General features: G+C 44.6%; 1 protein-coding gene across 1 annotated transcript; it reads right to left on the minus strand.

Annotated features, from left to right (window-relative positions):
- Nucleotides 1–46: 46 nt before the first annotated feature.
- IGSF22 (immunoglobulin superfamily member 22) lies at nt 47–26742 on the minus strand. The gene is made up of 22 exons (XM_056802222.1): nt 21098–26742; nt 20024–20155; nt 19253–19389; nt 18709–18808; nt 18440–18479; nt 17835–18012; nt 16949–17062; nt 15849–16011; nt 13964–14236; nt 13174–13458; nt 12751–12875; nt 12515–12656; nt 11901–12197; nt 11101–11403; nt 10618–10791; nt 10214–10342; nt 9447–9743; nt 3910–3998; nt 3430–3622; nt 1946–2245; nt 1185–1514; nt 47–615 (listed from the first exon to the last, which is right to left on the minus strand). Exons 1-22 carry the CDS (start codon nt 21204–21206, stop codon nt 545–547), a joined length of 3981 nt encoding a protein of 1326 aa, XP_056658200.1. The 5' UTR covers nt 21207–26742; the 3' UTR covers nt 47–544.
- Nucleotides 26743–26768: the final 26 nt, after the last annotated feature.

The following is a 26768-nucleotide window of genomic DNA, read 5'->3' on the forward strand; positions in this document are numbered from 1 at the left end:
TTTGGAGAAAAGGGATCCGGTCAGTCAGTGAAAGTAAGGGGACAGCTTATTCAAGCCTAATAATAGCATTTTAATAGAACAATGCTTCATCTTAAAAGTATGGATTCTGTACGCTGAGAATTCCAGGTGTTGTTATGGGTGTAGGGAGACATAGTTTAATCTATATGAATACTTAAAACTGACCCTTTCTAGATAACAGAGTAGAGGATGACAGGGGTGGGGTTTGTTTAATTCACGTGTGGGCTGCAAATATAATGAAACTGGATGAGAAGAGGCTGCCATAGGAACAAGGCCAGATAGATGCTTTCCTTACTCTACTGCTTGGAGCAGGGGTTAAATAAATCTTCACTGTTTTCCCCTCTCCTGAACTTTAGAATCAGGCTGGAGGTGAAGTCGCAGGGGCTATTGTTTATTGCTTCAGAATTACCCCTAACCAAGGGCTCTACTGTCAGGGTCATAGAGGTATGTGTGCACTTTCCTTTGAAGGGGCAGGCTTTCCAACTCCAACGTTGTTATCTTGGCTATAGAGCAGTTGGACTAGGCTTCACATGAGATGCTTTGATTTTTTCTGTAGACTCTCAGTTACAGATGCCAGGATGGATTTGTCATCTTTGTCTGAAAGGCCAAGAGCAGGGTTGGCTAGGTCAGCATAATAATTGGCAAATCATTGAACCTTTCAGAGCTTCTGTCTCCCTCAGACCAAGGAAGTAGTGTCTCAGGGATGCCCAGGTAGCCAGGAAATAAGGGTTCTGCTGACTACTAGAGCTTCATAAGTTTTCTAAGTTTTTTCTCACAAGTGCCCTGAGTGGTTATATGGGGCTCAAGCCCTCCCTGGATCTCAAGAACATCAAGCTGTGGGGATACCAAGTAATGTGTGCACAGGTGTTTGTGTGAGTGAGAGAAAAGGGGGAGAAGGGATAGAAAGAGGAAAAAGAAGGGAACCAGGGAGTGAGAGAGAGAAGGAAGCTGGGAGAAAGAGGGAAATAGAAAAGGAGAGAGAATGGAGGGAGAAGAAAGGGAAAGAAAGAGAATAGGAGGGTGAGTTAGTCATCACATTGTTATGTCACAGCAGGATGTGTGTGGGTAGCCCTACTTGACTGGGAGGACATTTCCCTATTCATGTATGACCCCGTCCTGTCATGTTATAACAGACAGACCCTATCCCTCCTAGGATAGTTGCTTACCATAGACAGTCAGTGTACAGCTGCTTTTGTCCTTGCCCAGCTCATTTTCAATGAGCACGCTATAGTCACCGCTGTCTTTGAGGGTGCAGGTGGGGATGACAAGAGTGCAAACTCCACTGGTGGAGTTATACCAGAACTTGGAGTTGGCAGTGATGTTGACATCCCCCTTGTACAGAGTTACTGTGGGGCGTGGGTTCCCCAGAAAAGCGCAGCTCATGGTGCAGTCGTGTCCTCGTAGCACAGTATGGGGTTTCAGTGGTGTGATGAAGCGAGGGGCATGGCGCCAGTCCTTGTGCTCATATGGACGTAGTTTGGCACCGAGGTCCTCAACTAGTAGGGGAAAAAAGGGTAGAAGGAGCCAAAGACTCATTAACCCTGGATGTCAGAGCACTGGACAGCTGGGGCCAATGAACTAGAGAGGAAGTGGCATTCTTTGCTCCCTAGTTCCTCTGATGTTTTAATTCATCACCATTTTCCCAGCCCTCCCACCTTCCTTTCATACATTCTCTGGCTTCCTCATGAAGTTTTCTGATCTTCATACTCCCTGGGCTCCCCATCAATGCCCATGCTCCTTCTGGTTCTCTGTCATTCTCTATCCCATTGGCACTGCTCCCTGCACTCTTCTGGGTGTCTCTGTGCCACCTACAATATTCTCCATGCTCCTTCCACATTCCCTCCAGTGTTCTTCCTACCCCCTAGGTGGTTTGACATTTCCCTCCCTGATGTTTTTAATGCTTTTTGGGTTCCTTGACCACACTTACTCTCATCCTTGTTGACCAGCCATGTATCCTTTGAGTCAAGTGGATCACTGTCCCCAATCTCATTCCGGGCCAGGACTCGGAAGTAGTATTTTCTCCCTGGCAGGAGCCCCGTGACAGTGTACTTGTTGCTGAAGACTCGATCGGCAGCCGTGAACCAGGTAGCAGTGCTGGCGTCCCTCTTCATGATGACATAGTGTGCCTCACCATCTTCCTGTACATCTGGACTGTGGTCCCAGCCCAGGGTCACGGTGTTTGGCACTTCCTCAAACAACTTCAGGTTTGTTGGTGGCCGTGGGAAATCTGAAGGCACAAGCCCATGTCAGCCTGTACTCTACCCCCACCTCTTCTTGTGGCACTCTGGAATTCATGGGCCTCCTACTAGGGATGTTTGTCTTAGACTACAGTCTAGTCTCTGTCTCTCTGACTCTGTCTCTCTCTGTCTCTCTGCCTGTCTGTCTGTCTGTCTCTGTCTCTCTGTCTGTCTCTCTGTTTGTTCATTTGGGTTGGGGCGATTCTCCTATGGAGAAACTTCCAGCAGATTCCCTAGCCTTCCCCAGCAACTTCAGTTCACAGTCATGGCCCAGGTTGGAAGTTCTTCCTCTGTCTAGCCTAAAGTCCTCTATCATAAGGAAACTTCTTTCCCCTCCTTTAGAGGTCTGTTACCCAATCATCATTCCTGTCATCCCTATCCTCTACTAGCCATATTCCCTTTGAAGATGAGTTAACTTACTTCCCCATCCTTTCCACATTTAGCTTTCTCTCCAAGGCCTCCTTAGCCATCAGAACTATGGGCTTTTATCATAGTATGGGCCTGACAAGTGACCCTCTGCTGGGCTGGCCTTTCCTGTGTTGCCCCAAAGTCTGTTCCTTGGCCAAACAGTGTAGCAGTTGAGGTTTATTTTTGCTATCCCTCTTCCCATGTCCTAAAGGCCCTGGCAGAGGACCTTTCCAGGACTTCTCCTGAGTTGAATTACCCTCTTAGAACCAACTCTTCTGGAAATAATCCAATAAACATCAAGTTTCTACTGTGTTTCTAATGAGTTCTAACCAGTGAAACCTTAATGTAAGACATCTTCCCAGAGGTATGTACATTTTCACCAGCAGTGCCAAAGCCTTCAAGACCCAAAGGAATTAATCTCTAATGGGGGAATTTCAAGCAAAATTATAGCTGCCATATCTATCCTACCTTACAGTTTGTAAAACACTTTATATACTTTATCTCATGTGAACTTCAGCCAGCCAGCCTTGTTCAGGTGGATGCTACATGCATCAAGCACATTTTACAGATGAAGAAATAGAAGTTCAGAGATAGAGTTCCATCACTAGTAAGTGGCAGAGTCTCTGAAATTGGAGTTCTTTTATAGTCCCTCTCAAAACACTACTAGGGAGAAGCCAGCAGGAAAACCTTTCCTCAAAGCATGCCAAGAAGGTGGCTGCTTATTCTAACTGGTCATCTGCCTCCTCTCTGGCTCCTGAGTGTGTACCTGCCACACGGACGTGGATATCATAGTGGGCCTCTCCGTACTCATTCCGGAGCAAGATGCGGTAAACCCCGGAGTCTGAGCGCTTGGTGCTATTGATGAGGAACTGGGAGTGATTCTTGCCCTTGGTGATGGTTTCTCGGCCCTTGGTGGGGATTCCATCCTTTTGCCAGATCACAGTGGGTGGAGGGGAGCCCTAGGTGGCAAGAACCATGGATTAACCTAGAGTTACCCCTTTCAGCCTCTGGCAGTACCTTCCCGTCCTCCCTAATGCTACTTGGTAATTTCCAACTGATCTGTATTCCTGATTCCCAACATTTGGTTTAGGTGAGGGGGGAGGAAAGGAAGAAGGGAGACGTCCTTGAGGTATAAGGAGCTCTCAGGGAGGAAAAGAGCATTGAAAAGAGCCCATCATGGCCACAACTGGGGAGAAGAGTTTTCTTCCTAATATGCTTAGAATGGGGTCAAGTTCAAGACACTCACATAGAAGGAAGCATGGATACACAGGGCAGTCCCAGCCCTCACCACCATGTGACTCTTTAGCCGGGCACTGAGATCAAACCTGGGAGCCGCTGGAATAGAGTTGGAATAGTAAGGAGAGAGAGAGAAGAAAGAAAAGGGAGAGGATTAGAGATAAAAACAAAAGGTTAGTAAGGAAAGAGTGAGAATCAGGGGTGGGGGGAAGAGTGAAGAGGAGAATAAGAGGAAAGGTTAAAAAAATGACTGAAGAAATCTATTTTTTGCTTATTGGTGAAAACCGTATGTGTTTTTGACTATATGCATGTTGTATGTGGGTGACTGCCAACCCATGAGGGGCTTAGGTGAACCTTTCCCTTGGGGAAAAGATGTTAGCTGATGTTCACGAGTTTATCTGTAGCATTGCTAATATGGAAGACTGAAGTACTCATCCTGGGAGCTGGAGGAATGGACTAGTAGAGGACACCTGGGAATCTGAAAGGTCTGGTCTTTTTCTCTAAATACATCAGGGGTGAGATGGAGACTAGCTAGACTATTTAGATGAGATTAGGGCTAGGCTGCTTTCTGTGCTCAGATAGAGCTATCTCTGGCTATGATGGCAATATTTCTATGTTCTATAAATTTGTCCTTTTGAAAACCTCAACTTCAGTTTCCGGTGCAGTAGGAAGGAAAGACATGGAGGGGATTGCTGAGGGTGGGAAATCCAAGGAAAATGAAGTCTTCTGGAAGCCAGGCACAGACTAGTGATAGCTACAGAGATGCAAGGGTAGCTTAGGAGGGGACCAGTGAAGGCAAAGTGGCAAAAGAACTCTTTAGGGGTGAGATTTTGGGTGAGCCATCCCCAAACATCAGCCCCCCCCATGATTGCTTTAGAATTTTGGGTATGTTGCCTCTTCAGCTTCTTCTGTTTAGGTTCTACTGACTGCAATCTTTTTTCCATTCTGGTGATATGCTGTGCTATTCTACCTCCTATTTCTCTAGTTCCCCAGTCATAGTCATCCACTGTCATTGCTTTCTCCTAAACCAGCATCCTTTTTCTGCTCAGCTCAACTCATGCTCATTACAGTTTGGTTTCACTTCTCCTAACGCATTCCACTGTGCTCTATGAAACTCCTGCTCTATTCTCAGCAAATTCCCCTGAACATTCTTGAACTTCTCCTTCTAATTCTTTTCTTTAAGTAAAACTTGACTTTCCCCAGAAAAAAAACAACATATCCCCTATAGTTTTCCCCACTAAAAGCCTTTAAATCTCTCCAACTCACAGGGACAGATGGAAAGGTAAGTATTTATCAATGTCTTTATACCTCATTATTGCTTTCAATCCATTTTACTTTGCATCCTTAAATGACCCCCTTCCCTTTGAGATTCATGTAAACATAGTATTATTTTAGTACCTGCTCACAATCTTTTCCCACCCTATGACCTAGAGATACCATTATTCATATTGACTACTTATCATGCCTAGGAATACCATGACTGCTATTGAGCATCCATCTATTATCTTGAGCACATAGTTCCTCAATCTTATAAACTCTAAGGATCTCTTCCAACCATGTGGCGAAAGGAAATCAATCTGAAATAGGATGGCTTTTTGCCTTCATTAGGACCTCTGGTCTTTTGACATTTCCCTAGCAACCCTTCCCCTAATCTGGCTACATTTATCTCCATGGCTAATTAGCTATTGCCCTAGGTTTCCTCTTTCCTCTTATTTCTACCATCCCTGATCTGTTCATCTTCTTGAGTAACCTTCTACATTTTATATCTCTCCTTCTGCACTGTGCTGTTAAGTATTGTTGGGGAAAGCAAAGTCAAATCAAAAGGGGAGGCCACTAAAATGTATGTTAAAGATCCCTGCTGCCCTCACATTGACCACATAGTAATATAATCCAGGTCCTATTGTATTTTTACTTATTTTGTTAAATATTTCCCAGTTACACTTTAATCAGGTTTTGTCTATATGGTACAAAGCCTCAGCTGGGCCCCCATGTAAGCCCAACAGTCCTACTCTGTTTTTATTGGCCCTCTATCTCATTCCCCATAGCAACTGTTCCAAGCCTTTTCTTGCCCTCAATTGTACCTTCATACTGCACACTAACAAGAGAGGACTTAGTTTTCCACTTCTTAAGAAGACTGAGGCCATCTGCTACCAGATCCTTCAACTCTGCTCTATCCTTCAAATTTTCTAAATGGTTGTCACTTTATCACTCTTTCTTTGAAGATGATGAGATTATAATATCCCTAATCCTTGATAAAGTTAATCTTATCTACCTATGCAGTTGATTCTTGTCTCATTTCAGACTAATTTGCTAATTAGTAATCATTTCCTCCTTTTAGGACAGAGATTTGTGATTTCATTAGTTTGGGAAGCTAAATTTTATTAGTATAAGAAATTTCTCTTTTACCTATTCTACAATTCCAAGAGACTTTGTGAGGCACTGAGGTGTTAAGGAACTTCCCTAAGGTTACAAAGCTCTAATATATGTTAAAGGCAGAGTTTGAACCCAAGTCTTCCTGCCTCAGGAGCTAGCTCTATCTCTTTTGTACCCCAGCTCCCTGTCTCCCCTTTAAAATTTCTCCCTTTCAGTTGGCTCCTTTTCAAGCAATAAACATTTCCTTGACCCTTCTACCTTATTAAGCTCTTGCCCTATCTCTTACCTTCCCTGTCACTATTAAACTGATATAAAATGTGATCTATATTCACTACCTCCACTTTTCCACAACTCACTCTGTCCCCAACCCCTTGCAGTCTGACTTCTCGCACCCTGTTCCCACTCCTCCACCTCACTTGAAACTGTTCTCTCAAAGGTATCCTTAACTTCGTCGTAGCATCTAATGCTGTCTACTCCCTCTTGGATGCTTTTTCCTCCCTTGATTTATAAAATACTACACTCACCTGGTTCTCTTTCTAGCTCTCTTTTCTAGTCTCTTTCTATCTAATCCATTAAGGATGGTTCCTTCCCAAGGCTCTAAGATCCTTTATGTCTTTCTCCCTTTAAATTTTCCATAATCTAATTCACTACCATAGCTCCACACAGCACTTCTTTGCAGGTGCTTCCTAAATACAGTCAACTCTTAACCTCTTTGCTGGGCTCCAGACAAACTCTGTCTTTACGCTGGTTCCACCTAGATAGGTTTACTAAGCACCTCAAATTCAGGGTGCTCCCAAACTTGGCTGTATCCTTTTCAAGTGTTAGAAAAGCTATTGCTTGTGTTTGTTCTGTTAGGTTTCACAGGCCAGGGCCAGGGGATATAAGTTATAGAGAAGGATATTTTAGCTTAATGATAAAGCCATATTTTCTAACTATAAAAACTGTCCAAAAGTAGAAACGGATAGGGAGTTCCTTATCATTTGAGGTCTTTTTTCTTTTCTTTTGAAAAAGAATCCATACCTTCTGTCTTAGCATCGCTTCTAAGCCAGAAGAGTGGCAAGGGCTAGGCAATAGGGGTTAAGTGTGCCCAGGATCACACAGCTAGACCAGAACTGATCACTTGAAGTCTTCAAAGTGGAGAGGATATAGTGGAGGAAAGTTCTGTTCAAAATTTCAGGATGACCTATCATATGTCTTCCAATTTAAATCTATGATTCTCTTATACTTCCTCCTGATTTCATTTTGTTTGTTTCTCTCATCTTTTATGTCTAATCAATTGTCAGGTCTTTTAGATTCTCTTTCTATACCATCTCTTGTAGTTCCCCCTTTTTTTTTCATGCTGGTTACCTTAGAACATCCTCTCATCTCCAACTACCTGGACTTTTGTAACAGTTGACTAATTGGCATCATGAATCCACTTTCTTCCCAATCCAATCCATTTTTCATAACCCTGGCAGGCCAATAACCTTTACTAACTGCCCAGATCTGATCATATTATACTCTTTTGCTTATTATCTATCTTCAGTGATTTCCCATTATTGCCTAAATAAACTCCTATACCTAGGATTTAGAATGCTTCAAGATCTGACCTCCAATTACCTTTCCAGGCTTATTTGTATTACTCCTTTCCATATACTCTACCTCTTAGCAGAATTTGAATATTTTTAGTTTCTTCAGTGGGCTCTGTGCTTCCCTGTGTCTAGAAGTTCTTCCCTCCTTCTCTTTGCTTGTTAGTATCTTATCTGTCCTTTAATACCTTACTCAAGTGCCATTTCCTCCAGGAAACCTTTTCTATTTCCCTTAAGATCTCATGGCCTTTTCCTCATTAGATATTTCATAGCACTTTGCTTATACTTTTCTGTACTTTGCCCATCTTTATGCTGATGGTTTTCAAATCACTTAGTCAGCTGTACTCTCCTAAATTCCAGATTTGGTTCTTCAGATGTCTATTGGCCATTTCAAACTGAATGTTCCATGGACATCTTACATTCAACATATCCAAAATGGAATACTTATCTTTCCCCTCAAACTCTTCCTCTCTTCTGGACTTCCATATGACTGTTGAGGGTATCATTATTCTCCCAGTTCCCTAAGGCTTACAATTTAGGAGTCATCTTCAGCAACTCACTCTCATCCTTGTATCTAATGTGTTGCCAAGTCCCTTCACAACATCTTTCTTTCTTTTGAAAAATGCTTACTTTCTGTTTTAGAATCAATACTGAGTATTGGTTCCAAGGCAGAAGAGTGGTACAGGTTAGTCAATGGGGGTTCAGTGGCTTGCCCAGGGTCACACAGGTAGGAAGTATCTGAGGCCAGATTTAAACCCAGTACCTTCTGTCTCTAGGCCTGGCTCTCTATCCACTGAGTCATCTATCTGCCTTTGATCATGTCTTTTAAAAAATCTTTTAATCCCTCCCTCCTCCACCAAAGGCACTTAGTGCTATGATAGTAATAATTTAATAACTGTTGGTTGGATTGACTTATTGAATTATGCATAGTTCAGAAGCCAGCAATTCAGAAGGCATCCTGCTTAGTGGGGAAATGTTCACTAGAAGGCTCACAATCCCTCCCTTTATGTCTTGGGAGACATTCATGAACTTTTATGGCCAAAAAGCTTCCTTTCTGTTTTCAAATTTCTGCTTATGAGCCTTTGAATTTAGCTGGGCTGGTCCTTCAGCCACATGTATGCATTCTGAACTATACTGGGATCATTTGAACTTCAATAGTATCAGTATTCTACTGGTATAATTTCAGAGAGCCCAAGGTCACCACCCACCAATCTATGCAGCATTAAGCAGTCATAACTCCTTGCAATTTCTACCAACATTTGAGCAAGAGAAATGAGAAACAGTCCCTTCCCTCCCCTGAGGCTGTCCTTTCTTCGTAATTTGGTTCCTTCCATAACTCTCTAGGCCTCAGATGGAAAATTTGGCCTTTTAATGGTAGAGGGGGAGCAGGGAAGGGAAGAAATGGAATTGTGGATGACTTCAGATCCCTTTAGTTTCCTGTCCTCCAGGCTGACTCTCTGTAGGAGCTCAGGTCAGGACTGACCATATGATGTTCTTCCTTAGTCTGAGGGAGTCCCAGTGTTCCCTGAGAGGTGACGGAAGCCCAGTGGAAGGAGTTCAGAGCAATAAAGGTATAAATTAATGCTTGAGCTCTTTGTGCTCTTACCTGGTGGAGGCATGGCCCGGACACCCTCATCCAGCTCAACAGGCTCCCCAACACCACCTTCATTCACAGCTCGGATACGGAAGAAGTATTTTTGCCGCTCTGTCAGACCACCCACTGTGTAACAGGTGCCTGAGATGGGGATCTTTGTGCACTTAGACCATTCCTTTGTGTCTTCTGCCCTCATCTCAAGGATGTAACCAGAGGGAGGGTCCCCCTCAATAGGCTCCCTCCAGGCCAAGGAGATACTGGAGTTTGAGGAGTCAGCCACATGTAAACCCTGAACCAGTCCTGGGGGTTCTGAGGCAATCACAAACAACCACCACTCAGTGATCACAGTTAACCATCAACCTGACCCCTAACCTCAACTTCCAACAAAACCTCCACTTATCCAACCTATATATTTGTCTTTTACCCAAATCACGAATAATGTCTCACTGAAGTCCCATAAGTTAACCACCCTAGATCCTTGACTCATAGCATCCCCCCCCACCTGCATGCTCCTTCCTTGTCCAATCCACTAAATTTCTTGTTCTGAATCCTTGCTCAGTGCTCACTTTCAAAAGCTTCATCTCCCTCCTCTAAATCATTGTGTGAACATTCTATACTCTGTTAGATTAGAAGCTCCCTGAGGATAGGGAGCATGTCTTCCCAAGAGCAGAAACCATGTTTCTGTCTTTATCCCATATAGCACCAATATAGACCATAGAATCCACCCCTCTTCATCTTTATGAGGGAACAGAGCAAGGATGTCCTCAACCTAAACTCACTTATGGGATCTTTGGCCACCACAGAAGTGGAGGGCATACTTGGTTGTCCTTGTCCTGCTCGATTCACAGCAATTACCCGGAACTCATATTCAGTGTCCTCTAGGAGACCATCCACTTTGCACTTGGTGTCTGGAATAACAGACCAAGGGAAAACCAGAAGATGATAGTAGCCACAAAGGTCATGTAGTGGAAGCATGAAATGAACAACAAAATATGGAGTCCACGTAAGCACAGTCCAGGCAGTATGGCTGAATCAAATATAGAGTCTATAACCAGAAGAGCCTTATTCTGTGGAGAATAAGGAATAATTTCCAGCGTAGTATGGGATATTATAGAGAAAAATGGGAATATTTTCAGAGTCCACTCAGAAAAAATCTCTCCTAACACCTTTTTAGCATCCTTACCCTGGATGGGATCCTTGTTGACTGGTACCCATAGGTTGCTCCCCTTCTTCCTTCTTTCTACAATGTAGCCAAGTACTGGGGATCCACCATCTTGGGTTGGTGGGTTCCATGTGATGGTAACTGCTTCTTTGGTCACATCTGAAACCTGTGGCTGAGAGGACAGGCCAGGGGGCTCTGCAGGAGTCACAAGAAGTGGTAAGTCACATGGGATGTGAAGGTGAGATGAGATCAATTACCTGTCCAGTATGGACCTCTCCTTTAAGGAGAAAGCTCTTACCTTTCCACCCTACTATCTTGCTAACTCAACCTTACACTCATCAGTGGAGTCTAGTTTCTCACTGTGGGAGGGCCAAGTGGCCTACCCATCCTTCCATCCTTCTCCCAGTGTCCAAAAGCCCTTATGTTGACTATTGTCCCTTAGTAAACAATGGGTTCTAATTCTGAACAATTTCTTAACAGTAACCAATGAGTCAGCATACTAACCAATGGGGTTTCCTGCAAAGACCTCTTCAGTCTCCAGTGGGTCACTCACACCCTCAGAATTAACAGCTCGGATTCGGAACTGATAAGCCTTCCCCTCTTCTACTTTGTTGGTGGAGAAGTTGGTCACTTTACCACTGACCTCCCCAACTTTGGTCCAGGATTTCTTCCCAACTGCTCTTCGTTCTATAATGAACTGTGTCACTGGCCGACCTCCATTGTCCTTTGGGGCCTTCCACTTCATATGGACACAGTTGCCAGAGAGTTCCAGGAACTCCACACGACCCTGAGGAGGCTTGGGCCGATCTGAGGAAAAACAAAGGGAAAATGGGACCCATGGGCATAAAGTCTAAGCAGTGGAGAGAGTGAGATATTTATCCTGAGAGAAAGGAGACTGTGAAGAATTCTATAATAGAGAAGCCCTGATCATACAGGGCTACCTGGGTTAGATCAGAGCTGGAGTACAGAGATCTGACCTTCCTATCCTTAATATATTGACTTGGACACTGACTCCAAATCTAAATCTATCATCTACCCAGAAATAGGCAAACTACAGACTTTGGGGGCTCTATCCCTGCTGATCCTCTTTTGACTTCTTAAAATCCATTCCACTCCTCTTCACATCCTGCTGCCTATTAGTATCATAGGGTGCTAAAAGAGATAGCAGACCCCCCCAAAGTGTGTGTGTGTGTGTGTGTGAGATACTAACACTTAAGAGCCCTCATACTACCTTCTCTACACCGAGCATTCTCTGGGCAGGTAATCCCATTTCTTCTACCCTATCTCCATCCCTGCTGCCTCACCAAGCACATTCAGGTGCAGTGTGGCTGTGGCAGAACCATGGTCATTCTTGAGCTTGAGAAGAACGACACCACTGTCCTCACGAACACAATTGGAAATCGTCAGCAGTGCTTGATCGTCCCCCCTCTCCATGGTCACGCGCTCCTCTTCTGTCACCTCTACCCCATCCTTGTACCATGTCGCCTTGGGCAATGGCTTGGCCCGGAATGGAACCTTGATGTTGGCTGTTTGGCCAACCTTCACAGTAACAGGATGTGCAGCCAGTGCCTCCAGCACTGATGGGTCAATTGTAGGTGGGTCTGGAGGAGACAGTGGTGTCAATACTTACTATATTGGGGCAGGCCTACCTTCACAGAGGGAAGGTCAGTGCTGCCTGTGCTCCCTAGAAAAAGAGGTCAGTACTACTCTTCCCCATGTATCATTCAACAGCAGATTGAATGCTTCTTATCTGGAGGAGATGTGTGTGGGGGTGGAGGTTGGGGGAATGGGAGAGAAGGCTAAGTGTTTCTTTAGTGAAAGAATTGAGGGATAGGGTATAGAGAAATTCTCAACTTTGACTTCCTTGGGTGACGGTTTCCTAACAGAAAGGAGGAGATGGGGGGATGGAGGACAATACCTGCGATGAAGACAGAAGCTTCACTCTCTGCACCTTTGGCCCGGAATGTGTACTTGCCCTCATGTTCTGGGCCCATGTTGGGGAAGATGAGTTTATGGACTGCTCCCTGCTTCACAATCTGTACCCCACTGAAATCTGTGATCTGGAGATGATGGGATAGGGTGTCAAGGCTTTTTGGAAGTCCCCAAACGGATTCCTACCTCTTGTCCTCGCCCTCCTTTAGTCCCATTTTCTACCTCTTTGCCATCCTTTAGCCAAACTCCTTCCACCTTTTCATCGTTCAGCACCACACACAGTTCTGCTGGGCTACCGGTGGCTGCATGTACATCAGACATCCCACTCTTCACTGTAGCCAAGCGCTCTGAGAACAACAGGGAATTAGACAGGACCAGAGGGAGCCAGTGGCATCTGAGTGGTGAGCAGGGACAGGCATGACTCTAGCTATGTGCATGAGTTGAGTAATAGGAAGATAGGTAAGGAATGATGAGTATGGTTCAATCTATGTGAGACAGATGGTTGGGGCTTAGTATACAGTTCTAGTAGTATGTTTGACAGAAGAGTCACTATGGATTGGATGATACAGGAAATTCAGTAGAGCTATTAGGAGGGTGAGTAGTTGGAGAGCCAGTGGGGATCAAGAGAGGATTAAAGGGTCATACCCTCTACAGTCAGGATGGCAGTGCTGTAGTACTCTGTGGGGTCCCCATCCTGCATAGCCACCACGGTGTACTCGCCTCCATCACTGAGCTGTGCATCCTCAATCACTAGCTCTGCCCTTTTGCCTTCATGGCTCATACTGTACTTAGTCCCACGCTCTAGCAGCTTCCCATCCTTCTTCCAGCGCAAGGTCACATCCTTGGATGTCAGCTCACACTCCAGGCAGGCCCGACTTCTTTCCTTTACACGAGCATTCTTTAGGGTGCTCACAAACTTGATGGGAATGCCTGTAATGACAGACACAACCACTAGGCTGTTTTTGATTCCTTCCTTCTTGCTTGCTTCAATAGCCTTATTTGCAGAGTTCTTTGAAACTACCTGCCTACCCTCAGAGGTTTAGGAGGGAAGTGCCTGTGTACATGTGCACATCAGCCCATCTGTCTTATATTTCTGTGTTTATCTAGTGTTCTTTCTCACCATTGATATTTTCATATATGCCGACACATCCCAATATTTCCCTGAGGGCAAATACCTGTATCCAGGTAACTCCATGGGATGTATACATGTACTGAGTGGAGATTGGGGTTACAGGAAACAGAGAGAGAAGTGGATTCCTGCCTTTTAGAAAGACTCATTCATATTCATAGACCACTGGACCTTCAACAAGTTAAGTACAATGAGAAATGCTAGCCCTGAATTATAGTAGCAACCTCTCCTCCAAGAGTTTGAGGTCTCAGGAGAACACAAGAATATTGTGTGATACAGTTTCTGTGTGTGCCTGTGGCCACTCACGGTCAATGGTGAGAGGGGCCTTCTGAACCAGGTCTCCAGCCTCAACAGAGAATTCTCCACTGTCACTGAGCCTTGCATCCTTGATCTTGAGTGTGTGGGTCAGCCCATCCTCAGACACAGAGATCTCATATTTGTCATCCCGTTTCAGCTCCTTCCCATTGAACTTCCATACAAAGTTGGGCACCTTCTTGGACAGGCGGATCTCGAACACTGCTGTCTGGCGCTCTGTTACTTTCAGTGGCTTCATCTCTCCTATGAACTTCAGGGGCTCATCTGGAAAGACATGTGGGCAGTGTGGAAATAGCAAGAAATGGAAAGGAAGTTACAGCAGCCATAATCCGTAGTAGAATCTTTATCCCTATTCCTATAAGCCATACTCTGTCACTTGAAAGAAACAGCTGGCTACGGCTAGGCGATTCAGTGGTTTGAGAGCCAAGATGGGAGATGGGAGGAGATGGGAGGCCCTGGGTTCAAATGTGACCTCAGACACTTTCTTGATGTGTGACCCTGGGCAAGTCACTTAACCCCCACTGCCTAGCCTTTATCAGTCTTCTGCTTAGTACTGATTCTAAGGTGGAAGGTAAGGGTTTAGGGGGAAAAAATAAACTAATATCAGAGGAGCATCACCTAGTGATCAGTTCCTGCTTCTGGGATAGCCTTTCATTACTCACTCACCAATGGACCCTGAACTAATTAAACTAAACTGGAGAAAGAGTAACTCTGAATTACAATAGCAGCTTCTCTTTCCTCAAGTCTGAGGTCCAGATGGAATTCAACTATACTGTGTATGGTATAGATTCTAAGGGCTCTCTGCTATAGACTTGGGTTAAAAATAAAGTCATTTTTTTCACTGGGGAAAAATTGGGAGGGGGCAATATAGAGGAAAAACATTTCTGTTTTCCTCTTTTGTAGCTCCTCTTAACTCTTCCTCTAAAGGTAGTGCTGAAGTATTTTTCTGCATCATGACCTTAGAGACATGGTCTTTCCTGGCCTATGGTGCGCCCCCCCCCCCCCCAGGTGAGGATTCATTGAACCGGCCTATTTGAATACAGGATTATAAATTTAGAGCTGACTCAGCAATGCAATGATCTTGGATAATCCTGAAAGACTTATTTTGGGGAATACTATCTACCTCCAGAGGAAGAACTGTTGGAGTTGGATGGATGTGGATCAAAGGATACTATCTTTCACAGCAGTATATTTATGGTTTTATTTTGGGATTTTGGTTTTGTATAAGTGTGCTATTATAATAATGACCAATATGGAAATGTGTTTTGCACAATAATAAAAATGAAGTAAAATTAAAATACATTTAGAGTTGGAAGTGTCCTTAAAGTTCATCAGATCCAATCTACTTATTTTACAGAGGAGGAAACTGAGGTTATAGACATAAAGAGGCTTGCCCAGCATTACAAAGTTACGTTAGTATTTGAGATGTCTTCCTGATTTAAATCCAGTGTTGTGGACCTGGATTACTCTGATTTCTTCTCTCCTTCTCCGTTAGTTTGGGAATGGGGAAAGGAAGGAGTCAAAGTTGAAAGAAAGGGATCTTAGCCCTGCTGAATGAGGTCAGAGATAATTAAAGAACAACTCTTAACTTGTGGAAGGACATGACATACAGCCAGAACACACATAGATTCTACCTTTGGTGTGAGGACCCCGAGGAACAAAGAAGAAGAAGGATCTAAGAGAAGGAAAGTCTGTCTGTGCCCCCCACTACTTTCTAATTTCCTTCCTTCCCTCTGCTCAGCTTTCCTCTGGTGACCAATTATACCCAACACAGTGCCTGTTTCTAAATTCCAGAGTGAGTTACTTCCTTCAGCTCTATACTCTCCTCTCCCCCTTCTTCCTTGTTTTTTCCTCCCCTCCACCAAGTCTTCCATACCCAGAACAATGAGCTCAGCACTTAGCCGCTTGTCTCCCACAGCCAGTGTGTAGATGCCAGCGTCATTCATGTTCACGTTGGTGATGATCAGCATGTACTTGGTACCCACCTGCTTCACATCATACTTGCCCAGGGAGTACTGGATCCTCAGAGGTTCCATTCCCTACAGAGTAGTGTAAGAAAAAATGGCAGAAGCTCAAGACCCTCTTTGGAAAACCCCTACTGCACCCCACAACACATCCAGAGGCCCTGGTGGGTTGGCCTGATAGAGAATTGGCCCTTAAGGTGCTGACCCATCAACTGAGCCTATTTGGACTTGACTTCTTCTGGTCTTCTCTCTGCCCCTTGTTGGTTTGGCAAGGGGTAAAGGGAGAAGAAGCCAGAGAGGTTAAAGAAGGGAAAATCCTGACACTTATGCCTATGATACTTCATTACAGGGAGTGTTTCTTCAAGGGTCTTTGTCATAAGTAGGGTCTAGGAAACATCCCCAGCATACGGTGCACTCCACTCCTCCAGCAAGATCTCACAAATAGATGCTAGAAATCCTTCCATTTGTGCTTTATTCTTTTGGACTAAACATTACTCCTTTCATGTATCTTCATTTACAATGCCACCTTCTTAGAGAGAGACAACCAAAATCTGTTTGCCTCAGAGAGAAGGAGTCTACCAGATACTTCTCAGAAAGAAGGTATAGAGAGACAGGCAGGACTGCATAGTGGTGAGAGCCAGACTCAGCATTAGGAAGACCTAGCATTACTCCTCTAAACACAATGGGGCTATGTGACCCTGGGCAAGTCCTGAATCCTCCTGGTGTTCCCAGGCAAGTCTCTGACCCTCCTTGGGCTGCCATGCCCATCCCCATTGGTGGTGGTGGGTTTCCTCATATCAATGACATTGGAGATATGGTTCAGAAGGGACAGGCACTTAATGGGGAAGGGTGTGGAACAGAGCAGAAATGGGCAAAGAAGGAACACACTGACCCCTATTTGACAGTGACCATACCTACTGTGACAGATCTAAAGGAAGAAGAGACCCTTCAAAAGGTGGTGACTCAGAAGAAGGAGGGAAAAGGGGAAAACATACTCTGGGATGAGGCAAACCTTAATCCAAATCATCTTTGTGTTGGGGTCCTTCAATTCCATTATGCAGTCAAAGGTCACCGTGCTATCCACTTTGGCTTCCACATCTTCCAGGGGTTTTATGATTCGAATTGCCTAAGAGTTTTCAATGATAAAATAGGTCCATGGATGGGGTCCTCCTGAAGCTTTCCAAGGTCATCAGTACCCTGTGAATAGCTCCCAGAAAAGCCTTTTTTATTGTTCTGGATGAGCATGGGACTTAGAGTCAGGAAGACAGTCAAACACTTACTAGTTGTGTGCCCCAGGCAAGTTACTTCAACTTTGCCTGTCTCAGTTTCCTCACCTGAAAAATGAGGATAATGACAACACCTACCTCTCAGGGTTGTTGTGAGGATCAAATGAGAAACATATTTGTGAAGTGCTTTGCAAACCTAGAAACGCTACATAAATTTGAGCTATTATCATGAAGAACCAGACTCAGATGTTACCAACTCATGCTGTAGTAATATTCCATCTTTCCTCACCAAGTCTCTTCTACCACCAATTGATGAGATCAGGTAAGAGGGGACTAAATTACTCTGTGCAAGGAACCTATCTTTATCCATCAGCAAATAATTCAAAGTTCCTGTAAAGTTTTTACATGGGCTTTACATGGGCTGTCACGATCCCCATAATATACAGCAACCCCCACCCCACCCTCGCAATCCCACTCTCAGAGTGGGGGAAATGCCATATCTGAATGTCACTGTCATAATCTGAATGTCACATCATAGACCATGTGTATCTACCAATCTTCCCCAATCTCCCTGCCTCCTGGGTGTCCCAATACTACCTACCTCTTTAACCCCCTTGTTTCCCCATCCCTCATCCATTCTACCTTCTTGGCCCTTAGGCCTTCCATACTAACCTCCACTTCTACCTTCTTTTTCATCTCCTTGAGCTTTTTGAGCAGTCCTCGGAAGTCTCTGAATCCATATTCCATGCAGACCTTCTCAAAGTCCTTCTTAGGCACCTTTGACAAGATCTCCAGCATCTCTTTCTCATCTGTCACTTTCTTCTGCTGCTTCTTGGGAGCAGGGGGGCCCCTGAGAGTGGCCAGGACCAGTTCAGTCATTCTTTTCTCCCTTCTGAAACTTAACCCACTCCTTCCCCCTCTTCACTGAGACCCTGGGATTCAGGGGAGCTTAGCTCTCTCTAAAGGAATCAAGGAGGGGGCAGCTGGGTAGTGGATTGAAAGTGGATTGAGAGCTGAGCCTAGAGATGGAGGCCCTAGGTTCAAATCTGACCTTAGACACTTCCTAGCTGTGTGACCCTGGGCAAGTCACTTAACCCCCATTGTCTAGTCCTTACCACTCTTCCGCCTTGGAATCAATACACAGTATTGGTTCCAAGACAGAAAGTAAGGGTTTCCAAAAAATATAAATAAAGGAATCAAGGAGTCTCTGGGCCAAATGGTCCTCCACTGAAATAACATTTGTGAAGAAGGGCAGTCTACCAGGGGTCTGCTCTCACCTCTTCTTCAGCATCTTTTTGAAATCCATCTTTTCTTGGCCTGGGGACCAAGAGAAAGATTTGATGAGTAATTCCAATAAAGACTGAGTATATGAGCTCCACCTTCCCCCCCCCAAAAGAAGGGGGGCTTGGTTTGATCCAGTTAATGAGAATGTAGGGAAGTGTGAATTCATGACATTCATGAATTACACCCTCTCATGAGGGTAGAATGGGTCATCTCTCTAATGGGGATAGTGGTTACCTGATTATAAAGACAGTTTGGAACTCACTTTCTGACACTGTTAGGGACACGGTGTAGACGGCATCAGCGTGCTCATTGCTTGCAATGCACTTATAGTTGTCTGCATCGTCAGATGATAGTGGCTCTAGCTGGATAGGATGCAAAGGGGAATAGTCAGTTTGTGTGGGAAGGGCTGATCAGTGAGAATGAATGCTGAGAGAGAAGAGAATCCATTGGACTCAAGCTGTAGAGTTCATCAATTGTCTCTCCCTCCCTCCTCCCTTCTTCCTTTCATAATAATAATTTATTATAATAATAAGTATATAGCAATTACTGTATGTCAGGCACCATGCTAAGTACTTTATAAGTATCTTATTTTGGCTTTACAACAACTCTTGGAGATAGGTGTTATTATTATCCCCATTTTAAAGATGAGGCAGGCAGAAGTGAAGTGACTTGCCTAGTATCTTATACCATTTTTTGAACTCATCTTCCTGATTCCAGGCCTTCCAGGGTTCTATCTACTTTTACCATCCAAATGGCCCCAGGTCAGTGACATTTAAACTCTTGGGACAGTGGGGGCCTTTCTGTACCTTTAGCACATACTCCTTATTGATGCTGTCATAGAATATTTTGGCACTTTCCTTGATGGGAATACCACTCTCCCTTTTCCACGAGACATTGGGCTTGGGATTGCCCTGCACTCGGGCTCGGAATACAGCCTTGTCACCTAGGGGATTATAGAATCATAGATTTAGAGTTGGAAGAATAAGAAATTAGAAACGCTTTAGTTCAACCCCTCTTTTTTTCTTTTTAAAAATAAATGGACAAACTGAGACCCTCATAGAGAGGTTTAGTGACTTTCTGAAAGTCATACAGGTAGTAAGTAGAAGAGCTAGGACTCAAACCAACATCTTCTGCTATTTTCACTGTCCCATGATGCATGGCCATGGTTTGTTCTGATGCACCTCAGCACATCACCTTGCTTCTTGGAGGGTTTTTGGAAACCCTCCTGCTATGAAGAAGACAAAGAATTCAGTTTGGGACATTTATACCTCTCCCATCTATCATTGGGTTACCTGTCTCATTCCTCTTCCCACTGTCCTGACGTGTTTCACTGTGAGCCTCTTTCCAACAGATCAATGTCATATCTGTTTTTTTGATCTTAGTGGCCAGCACATGGTAGGTATTTAATAAATGTTTGCTGACTTCATGGAGAATCATACCTTCCTAAGCCCCAACCTGTCTTCTCAGACTGAGCTGAGATCTTGATAAGGTGGCTAAGCTCAGGACCAGATGAATGCCCCAGGAAGGTCCCAGGTCCCATCTACATTATTCCCAGAGAGGATAGGGGAAGGGCTCACCCTCTGGTGATGTAACAGGGCTAGGCTTCTCCACAAACTCAGGGACGCTTTCACCTGCAGGGACTTCTGAGCTTCGAGTAATCAGACTAAAGAATTCTGTATGGCTGGAAGACTTCTGAGATGTAATTTGCTCTGTGGGAGGAAAGATGAGGGTCACTTGGGGAAGGAAGGAGGTGTGTGTGTGTGTGTGTGTGTGTGTGTGTGTGTGCTGGGCCTGTGGCTGATAGATGATGGATGGGACAACTTTTTGAACCTTTAAGGAGCTGTCTAGAGCTGTGAGCTCATTACTTAGCCATCCCCTGGAGCACAAGTTCCTAGTCCTCCCTTTGGGTCATTTTCTGTGCATCTGTTTCCAGTCTGAGTAATGATTTATTTATGCTGTTTCTTACCTGACCTTCAGAAGCATCATCAGGATTTTCCTCCATTCTAGGAGGTGTCTGTAGTCATAATAAAGGCTGGGGAATGGGGTTCCCCATGTAATGAAAGTTAAGAAGCTTCAAAAAGTCTGTCCTGCCCAAAACAACCCTTTTCTCACTCCTAGTGTTTCTGGGGGCAGCTATAAAGTTGATGGTTAAATTTTCAATATATTCATTGACACCTTGGAAATGCCCAACTACTACAAATCAGGGTTTGGTTTATTGTTTTGTTAATTGTCTACACTTAATAAATTAATGAAGAATATATTCATAATGAAGATTAAACTTAAAAGTATGTCTGTCCATCCTCCCACCCCTGGAGAGCTGGTTGTTAAATTATCAGAACTTTAGAACCATCATTAGAACTCCATTCCTTTGAACTCTGACCCTTATTGTGGAAATCATGAAGGGGTTGCTATTAAAAACCTCATTAGTCATTGTTTTCTAAAAGGCTTGAGCACACACAGAAGGCCTTGGAGGAAAGGGTTGGCTTTTGGAGGAATGAAATGATGGATAGAAGCAAGGTTCGGCCTCTTTGGCCTTCCTGAAGGGTCTTCTTCAGAGAGTTGAATTTCTCTGGTTCTAATAGGAGACAGGCTATTACTTGGAATCTGTTGTCTGACCTCCAATTGCCTAATCCTCCCCTTCCCAAACTTGCCTCCCATGACCTTGGTGGTTTGAGAGAAAGTCTGTACACTGGTGGTGGAGCTGGAAAACTCCATGGATACATGCTCCTTCACCATCTGCTGCTGTATTGTTGTCGTCATGGTAATGAGGAGGATAGCCCTGTGGAAACAAGGGGAGGGGAGTCAGATTTGGAAAAGAAGGCCAGATAAGAAAAGGAGGCCTCTAAGTAGAAAAATGATAGGCCATAGCTGAATAAGTGGGGTAAGGGAGTGGAAGTAAGGAGAACATGGATGGAGGAGGCAACATAGGGGGATACATGTTAGTGGTTTGTGTTAAGAACCACTGGTCAGATCAGGAAGGCTAGGTCTGGCCCCTGGACTCTAGCCTCTCCCTTGTTCCTCTTTTCTGACCCAGGACATGGCCCATTTCCCCCACTGGCCCATGTATTCATTTTGGGGGCTTCTATTTGCTCAAAGTAGGAATTAGTAGGAGCTCCAAGCTGTCCAATTATAAAACTTTAGTGGGGATACAAATCTTGCCCAAGAGGAGATGTAGAAGGTGCTGGGGGCAGCCCACTGCTTTTCTTCCTTCCTTTGGAGATAGGAGAGGGTTAGAGGAGCCCTGGGGGTAATGTGCATGGCCTGGCCCACTTATCAAGGAGGAAGACAAAAAACATGCAAAGGGAGATGGGGTGCAGATGCCTTTCTTTGGCCCAAATGATTTAAGGTGGAAGGTGTCAACTTATGGGAGGTACACTGGGCATTAGCAAAAGGAAGAGAAAATAGTTTGCCTTAGTGGACAAAAGTAGGGATAGACACTTTTGATTGAAGAGAGCAAAAAGAGAGGTTCCCTAGTCCTCCAAGGAGACCCCAGACTAAGATCTGGGACAGAGATCTCAAAGTGCTAAATAGTTCAGTCATTCTAATCCCAGAGCTGAAAATGTTCAACTAGTCCAGAGGCATTTGGCGTCTAGCTTTTTCCTTCAGAAAAATCTGAAACTGGAATTAAGTTGGAAGTGTAACCCTACTTGGTACCCAGGTGGCTGTGGGAATTTAGGTATATATACTCACCTTGCTCACCTCTACACTCTACCTCTACCTCTACCCCATTTCCCACTAAGGAAAAGACTAAAGGGGAAACATCCCACTCATCTCTGTGCCTAGGTGTGTGCTCCTTGCTGGAGAAGCACCTCCTTCAAATCCTTTGGGTACTGGAAAACCTAGTTGAGTGCTTCTTGCTTCTTGCTTCTAGGCAGATGTATTGGATTATATTACCCACAGGCTTTTCTCAGTCTCTCAGAATATCTCAGAAGGGAGGAGCAGAGCTGCCAGCTGACTCTATCCTCACCCCTGTCTCCCTTTCAACTTTGATGACTCAGAGGGGTCAGGGAAGCTCTGCTGATTTGGCAATACCCCTTTTGTTCCCAGGGACAGTCTGATGAGTCTTTATATAGTTTTATTCACTACAAGAATCCATTAGAAGAGTCCAACCGTCTTTGTTTTGGAGATAAGGAAACTGAGGTCCAGTTAATTTAACTGGTTTGCCCAAGGTCATGTAGGTAGTAAATTGGGATTTGATCTCAGGTCCCCTGGGGTAGAGGAGTGCAGTGAGAAGGGGCTCATTAACAGCTTTGGCCACTGGGCTTTAGCTATTGGGAAATGGCTTGGCACCAAAGCAGCAGAAAAGAAAGACCTTCTTGGGAGGCAGACTGGATCAGGTGCTGAAGAAAGACTATGGCAGATCCTCCCTGCCCTTAAGAGTCTTAATTTTAAGAATAATAAAAAGAATCCACAAGTATGTTAGGTTTAAAAGCACAAAGCATTTTAACATACACAGTTCATTGAAACAGCCTTGTGTAGCTGGGATTTTGATGTCTATTTTACAGAAGGCAAAAGTAAGGTTCAAACAGGTGACTTGCTGACCACTTCAGTAGCTTTTATCTTGAGTCCTGACCTCTAGTTAATGGGCCTAGGCTCTGACCTCAGGATCTAGGTATCTCCATCTCCCTCCCATTCTCATGACTTGCCCAAGGTCACTTAGTCAATGAAGGAGCCATCTCTAGAACCCAGATCTCTTCACTCTCAGCATAGGACTTTCTTCCCCCCCTCTTTTCCCCTTACTTTTTTTTTAATTAAAATTTTTTTTAATTAAAAATTTTTTGACAATCATTTTCAGACATTTTGGGATTCAGATTCTCTCCCTCCCTCCTTCTTCCTCAACTTGAAGTGGTAAATAATCTGACATAGGTAGATTATACAGTGTTTTCATACCATATGTATTTCGATAATCCCCATGTCATAACTGAAGACACATATGACTTATAAATAAAAAACTCATGAAGGAAATAAAAGCAGAAGATGATATGCTTTGATCTGCAATTGGACTACAATGGTTCCTTCTTTGGCTGGGGAGAATATTTTTTTTTAATTATGAATCTGTTGGGGTAATCTTGGAACCCTGTTTTGCCGATAAAAGTTTTAGTCCATAGAATCTTTTCAAAGGGTAACCAGACCCTGTGAGCAAGGAAAGTCGGCTCACCAGATGTGAAGGTTGTTGCTGCAGCCTGCCAGCCCTAGGATAATACTCTAGTGTGTGTCTTAAAATTGCCCTCCCTTCCTACCTGTTTTCAGTGCCCAAGTCAGCAGTTAAGCAACTCCTTTCATCTCTAACCCACTCCCCATTTGTCTCCTCTTTCTCTTTTTCCTCCATTCCCCACTTCCTCCCTCTGTTACCCACCCTAAGGATGGTGGTGATGAGTAGGTCAGCCTCATCCCAGTGGAGATATGAACCCTAGCTTTTTGGATGCTTTACCTTTTGAGCTGCTTCCCAGTGGCCTAGGACTCTGACTTGTACCTGGAGGTTCCACACTTAGGTCCTCTGGATCTTCAGCTCCCAGACTCACACCTCACACTTCCCTGTGGTAGTGGCTGCTTCTTCACTTAGCACTGGACAGACAGGGAGTGCAGTCAGCAGAAGTTTAAATATTTCTTCCCATGGGACCCTTCCTTGCCAAGACCAGCAGCTGCAGGGGGGCCGGGAATGACCCCTTCCCCAGGGGGGACATCTTTGGAGGTTGACATGCACAATATTTTTTGGATGGCTTACTAGAAGCCATTGGACTCTGTGATTTTGCCTTCTTAACAATAATGATATTTATTTAGCCCCTCAATGTTTATACATTCTTTTCCCCACAACAGCTTGGTGAGAGAAGTATCATAAGTCTTACTGTGCCCATTTTATAGATGAGGAAAATGAGGTTTGGTGAGATCAAATCACAGAATCTCAACTTTGAAAGAGACCTCAGAGGTCATCCAGTCTGATCCCATGACTGAGAAGGAATCCTCTACAATATTTTGTATAAGACATCTTCTCACTTCTGCTTAGTAGACATGTGGTGGGGCAGAACCCATTCTCTCCCAAGATGGCTCATTTCATTTTTTTTCTTGATAGTTCTAATTCCTACGAAGTGTTTTCTTACCTCAAGCAGAAAAATGCTTCTGCAACTTTTTAGTTCTGTCCTCTAGAGCCAGGAAAAGACAAACTTTGCTTCCATGTATACTTGAGGACAGCCTTTATAACTGCCCCTCTAAGCTTCCTTTTCTTTAGCCCAGGGAGCTAGTAAATGTCTGGATTATCATTTGAACCCAGGTCTCCTGAACCCTAAATCTAGAGCTTGTGTCCACTGGAAAGCAGGAGGGACTTCTTCAGATTCTGGTTTGTGCTGAAGGGTGCTAGGTGGCTAGGTGAGGTAGGGAAGGGTAGGAGGTAATGAAGGTAATGAAGATCCTGGCAGGGACTGAAGCAATAAATGGAATTGTCTCATTCTTTTCTTTAGTTTCTTTCTCTCTTTCTCTCTTTCTCTCTTTCTCTCTTTCTTTCTTTCTTTCTTTCTTTCTTTCTTTCTTTCTTTCTTTCTTTCTTTCTTTCTTTCTTTCTTTCTTTCTTTCTTTCTTTCTTTCTTTCTTTCTTTCTTTCTTTCTTTCTTTCTTTCTCTCTCTCTCTCTCTCTCTCTCTCTCTCTCTCTCTTTCTTTCTTTCTTTCTTCCTTCCTTCCTTCCTTCCTTCCTTCCTTTCTTTCTTTCTTCCTTTCTTCCTTCCTTCCTTCCTTCCTTCCTTCCTTCCTTCCTTCCTTCCTTCCTTCCTTCCTTCCTTCCTTCCTTCCTTCCTTCCTTTCTTTCTTCCTTTCTTCCTTCCTTCCTTCCTTCCTTCCTTCCTTCCTTCCTTCCTTCCTTCCTTCCTTCCTTCCTTCCTTCCTTCCTTCCTTTCTTTATTTCTTTCTCCTTCCCTCCTGTCTTAGAATCAATTTAGAATCAATACTGTATATTGGTTCCAAGACAGAAGAGCAGTAAGGGCTAGGCAATGGGGGCTAAGTGATTTGCCCAGGGTTACAAAGCTAGGTAGTGTCTGAAGCTACATTTGAACCAAGGACCCTGGTTCTCAATCCACTGGGCTATCCTTTTACCCATTTCTAATTTTTTATTTTAATAATAAATTTCTACATAAATTCTCCCTTCCTTCTTTCCTCCCCACTCCTGGAGCTGACAAGCAATTCACTCTGGGTTATAAATATATTATCACGCAAACATATCCTTACCCATTTCTAGAAAGGATTAGGGCCAGGCCTGACTCTGAAATAGGAAAATATTGGGCACCTCAAATTAGGCCAATGGGGGCAAACAGGAGATAAAGTTGTTATTCAGATAAGGGCAAGGTATCCCAAGCCATCCATCCAGTTCTCCAAGACAAGCTACCTCCCCTCAGAGGATGGTGCTTTGCTGGGCTTCATTATTAGGCAAATGACCTGTGTTCAAAACATCTGGAAGATGACTCAGTGGGCTTTACCTTCCCCCAAGGACTTCTCCCTGTGAGTCAGAGGAGGTTTGGCTGTCCCTAGACTTCCCCAATTTTGACCTGCTTGGAAGATTTGGGACTTATGTGAGGCCAGGGAAAAGTTGGCCAAAGTGTGTGCTTCCCCCCATGTCCGAGCCCCCTCCCGCCCCATCCTCAATGTCCAAGGCTGATGTTCCCCACCACCTCATCCCGCTCTTCTCCAAGTTCTCATATTCCTGTCTCCCTCCCTTCCTCCCCATCCTTCTGGGCACATCTGACCTCAGTCATCAGAGCCTGTCTTTAGCCCTGTCCTTTGGGGAGGACTTGGGCTAGAATAGTTCTCAGAGCTGGAATCTAAGCCAGGAGGATTCCCCCAGGCCCAAGGGGGTGACGGTGACATTTCGATCCAGGGCCTTAAAAGGGAAAAAACCTGAGGCTGCAGCTGCTCTGGGGTCCTGGGGGAGGACACGGGATAGGGGTAGAGAGCTCAGAGAAGATGCCGGCAAAGCTTTGGGAGAGCATCCAGAAGAAGCTCCAGGAGGGAAGTGGGGAAGGCTGCTGAGAGAGCAGGACAGTTCTTTCTCTGGGTCTTTGTGAGCTTTATCTGATCTTGACCCTCTGGGCTGGAAGTCAGGCTTTGGGAGCAAGAGAACCGTCTGCACAAGGCCCACAGGAATAAGAGGCCTGCTCAGGGGGACAAGGTGGATGCTGGCCTGGCTCAGAGGGATGTCCCCCTTGGAGCAAGTTTTCTGGATTTCCAGACCTGGGCAGAAGTGGGGAAAAGACTGCTTGTGAGGAGTTTCACTTGGGCACTAGGGATCCAAGTGGGAACATTTCCTTCCTTGAAGGATGGTGCTGGCAAGCCGCGGACCA

The sequence above is a fragment of the Monodelphis domestica genome, chromosome 6, assembly GCF_027887165.1.
Source record: "Monodelphis domestica isolate mMonDom1 chromosome 6, mMonDom1.pri, whole genome shotgun sequence".
Classification (NCBI taxonomy): Eukaryota; Metazoa; Chordata; class Mammalia; order Didelphimorphia; family Didelphidae; genus Monodelphis; species Monodelphis domestica.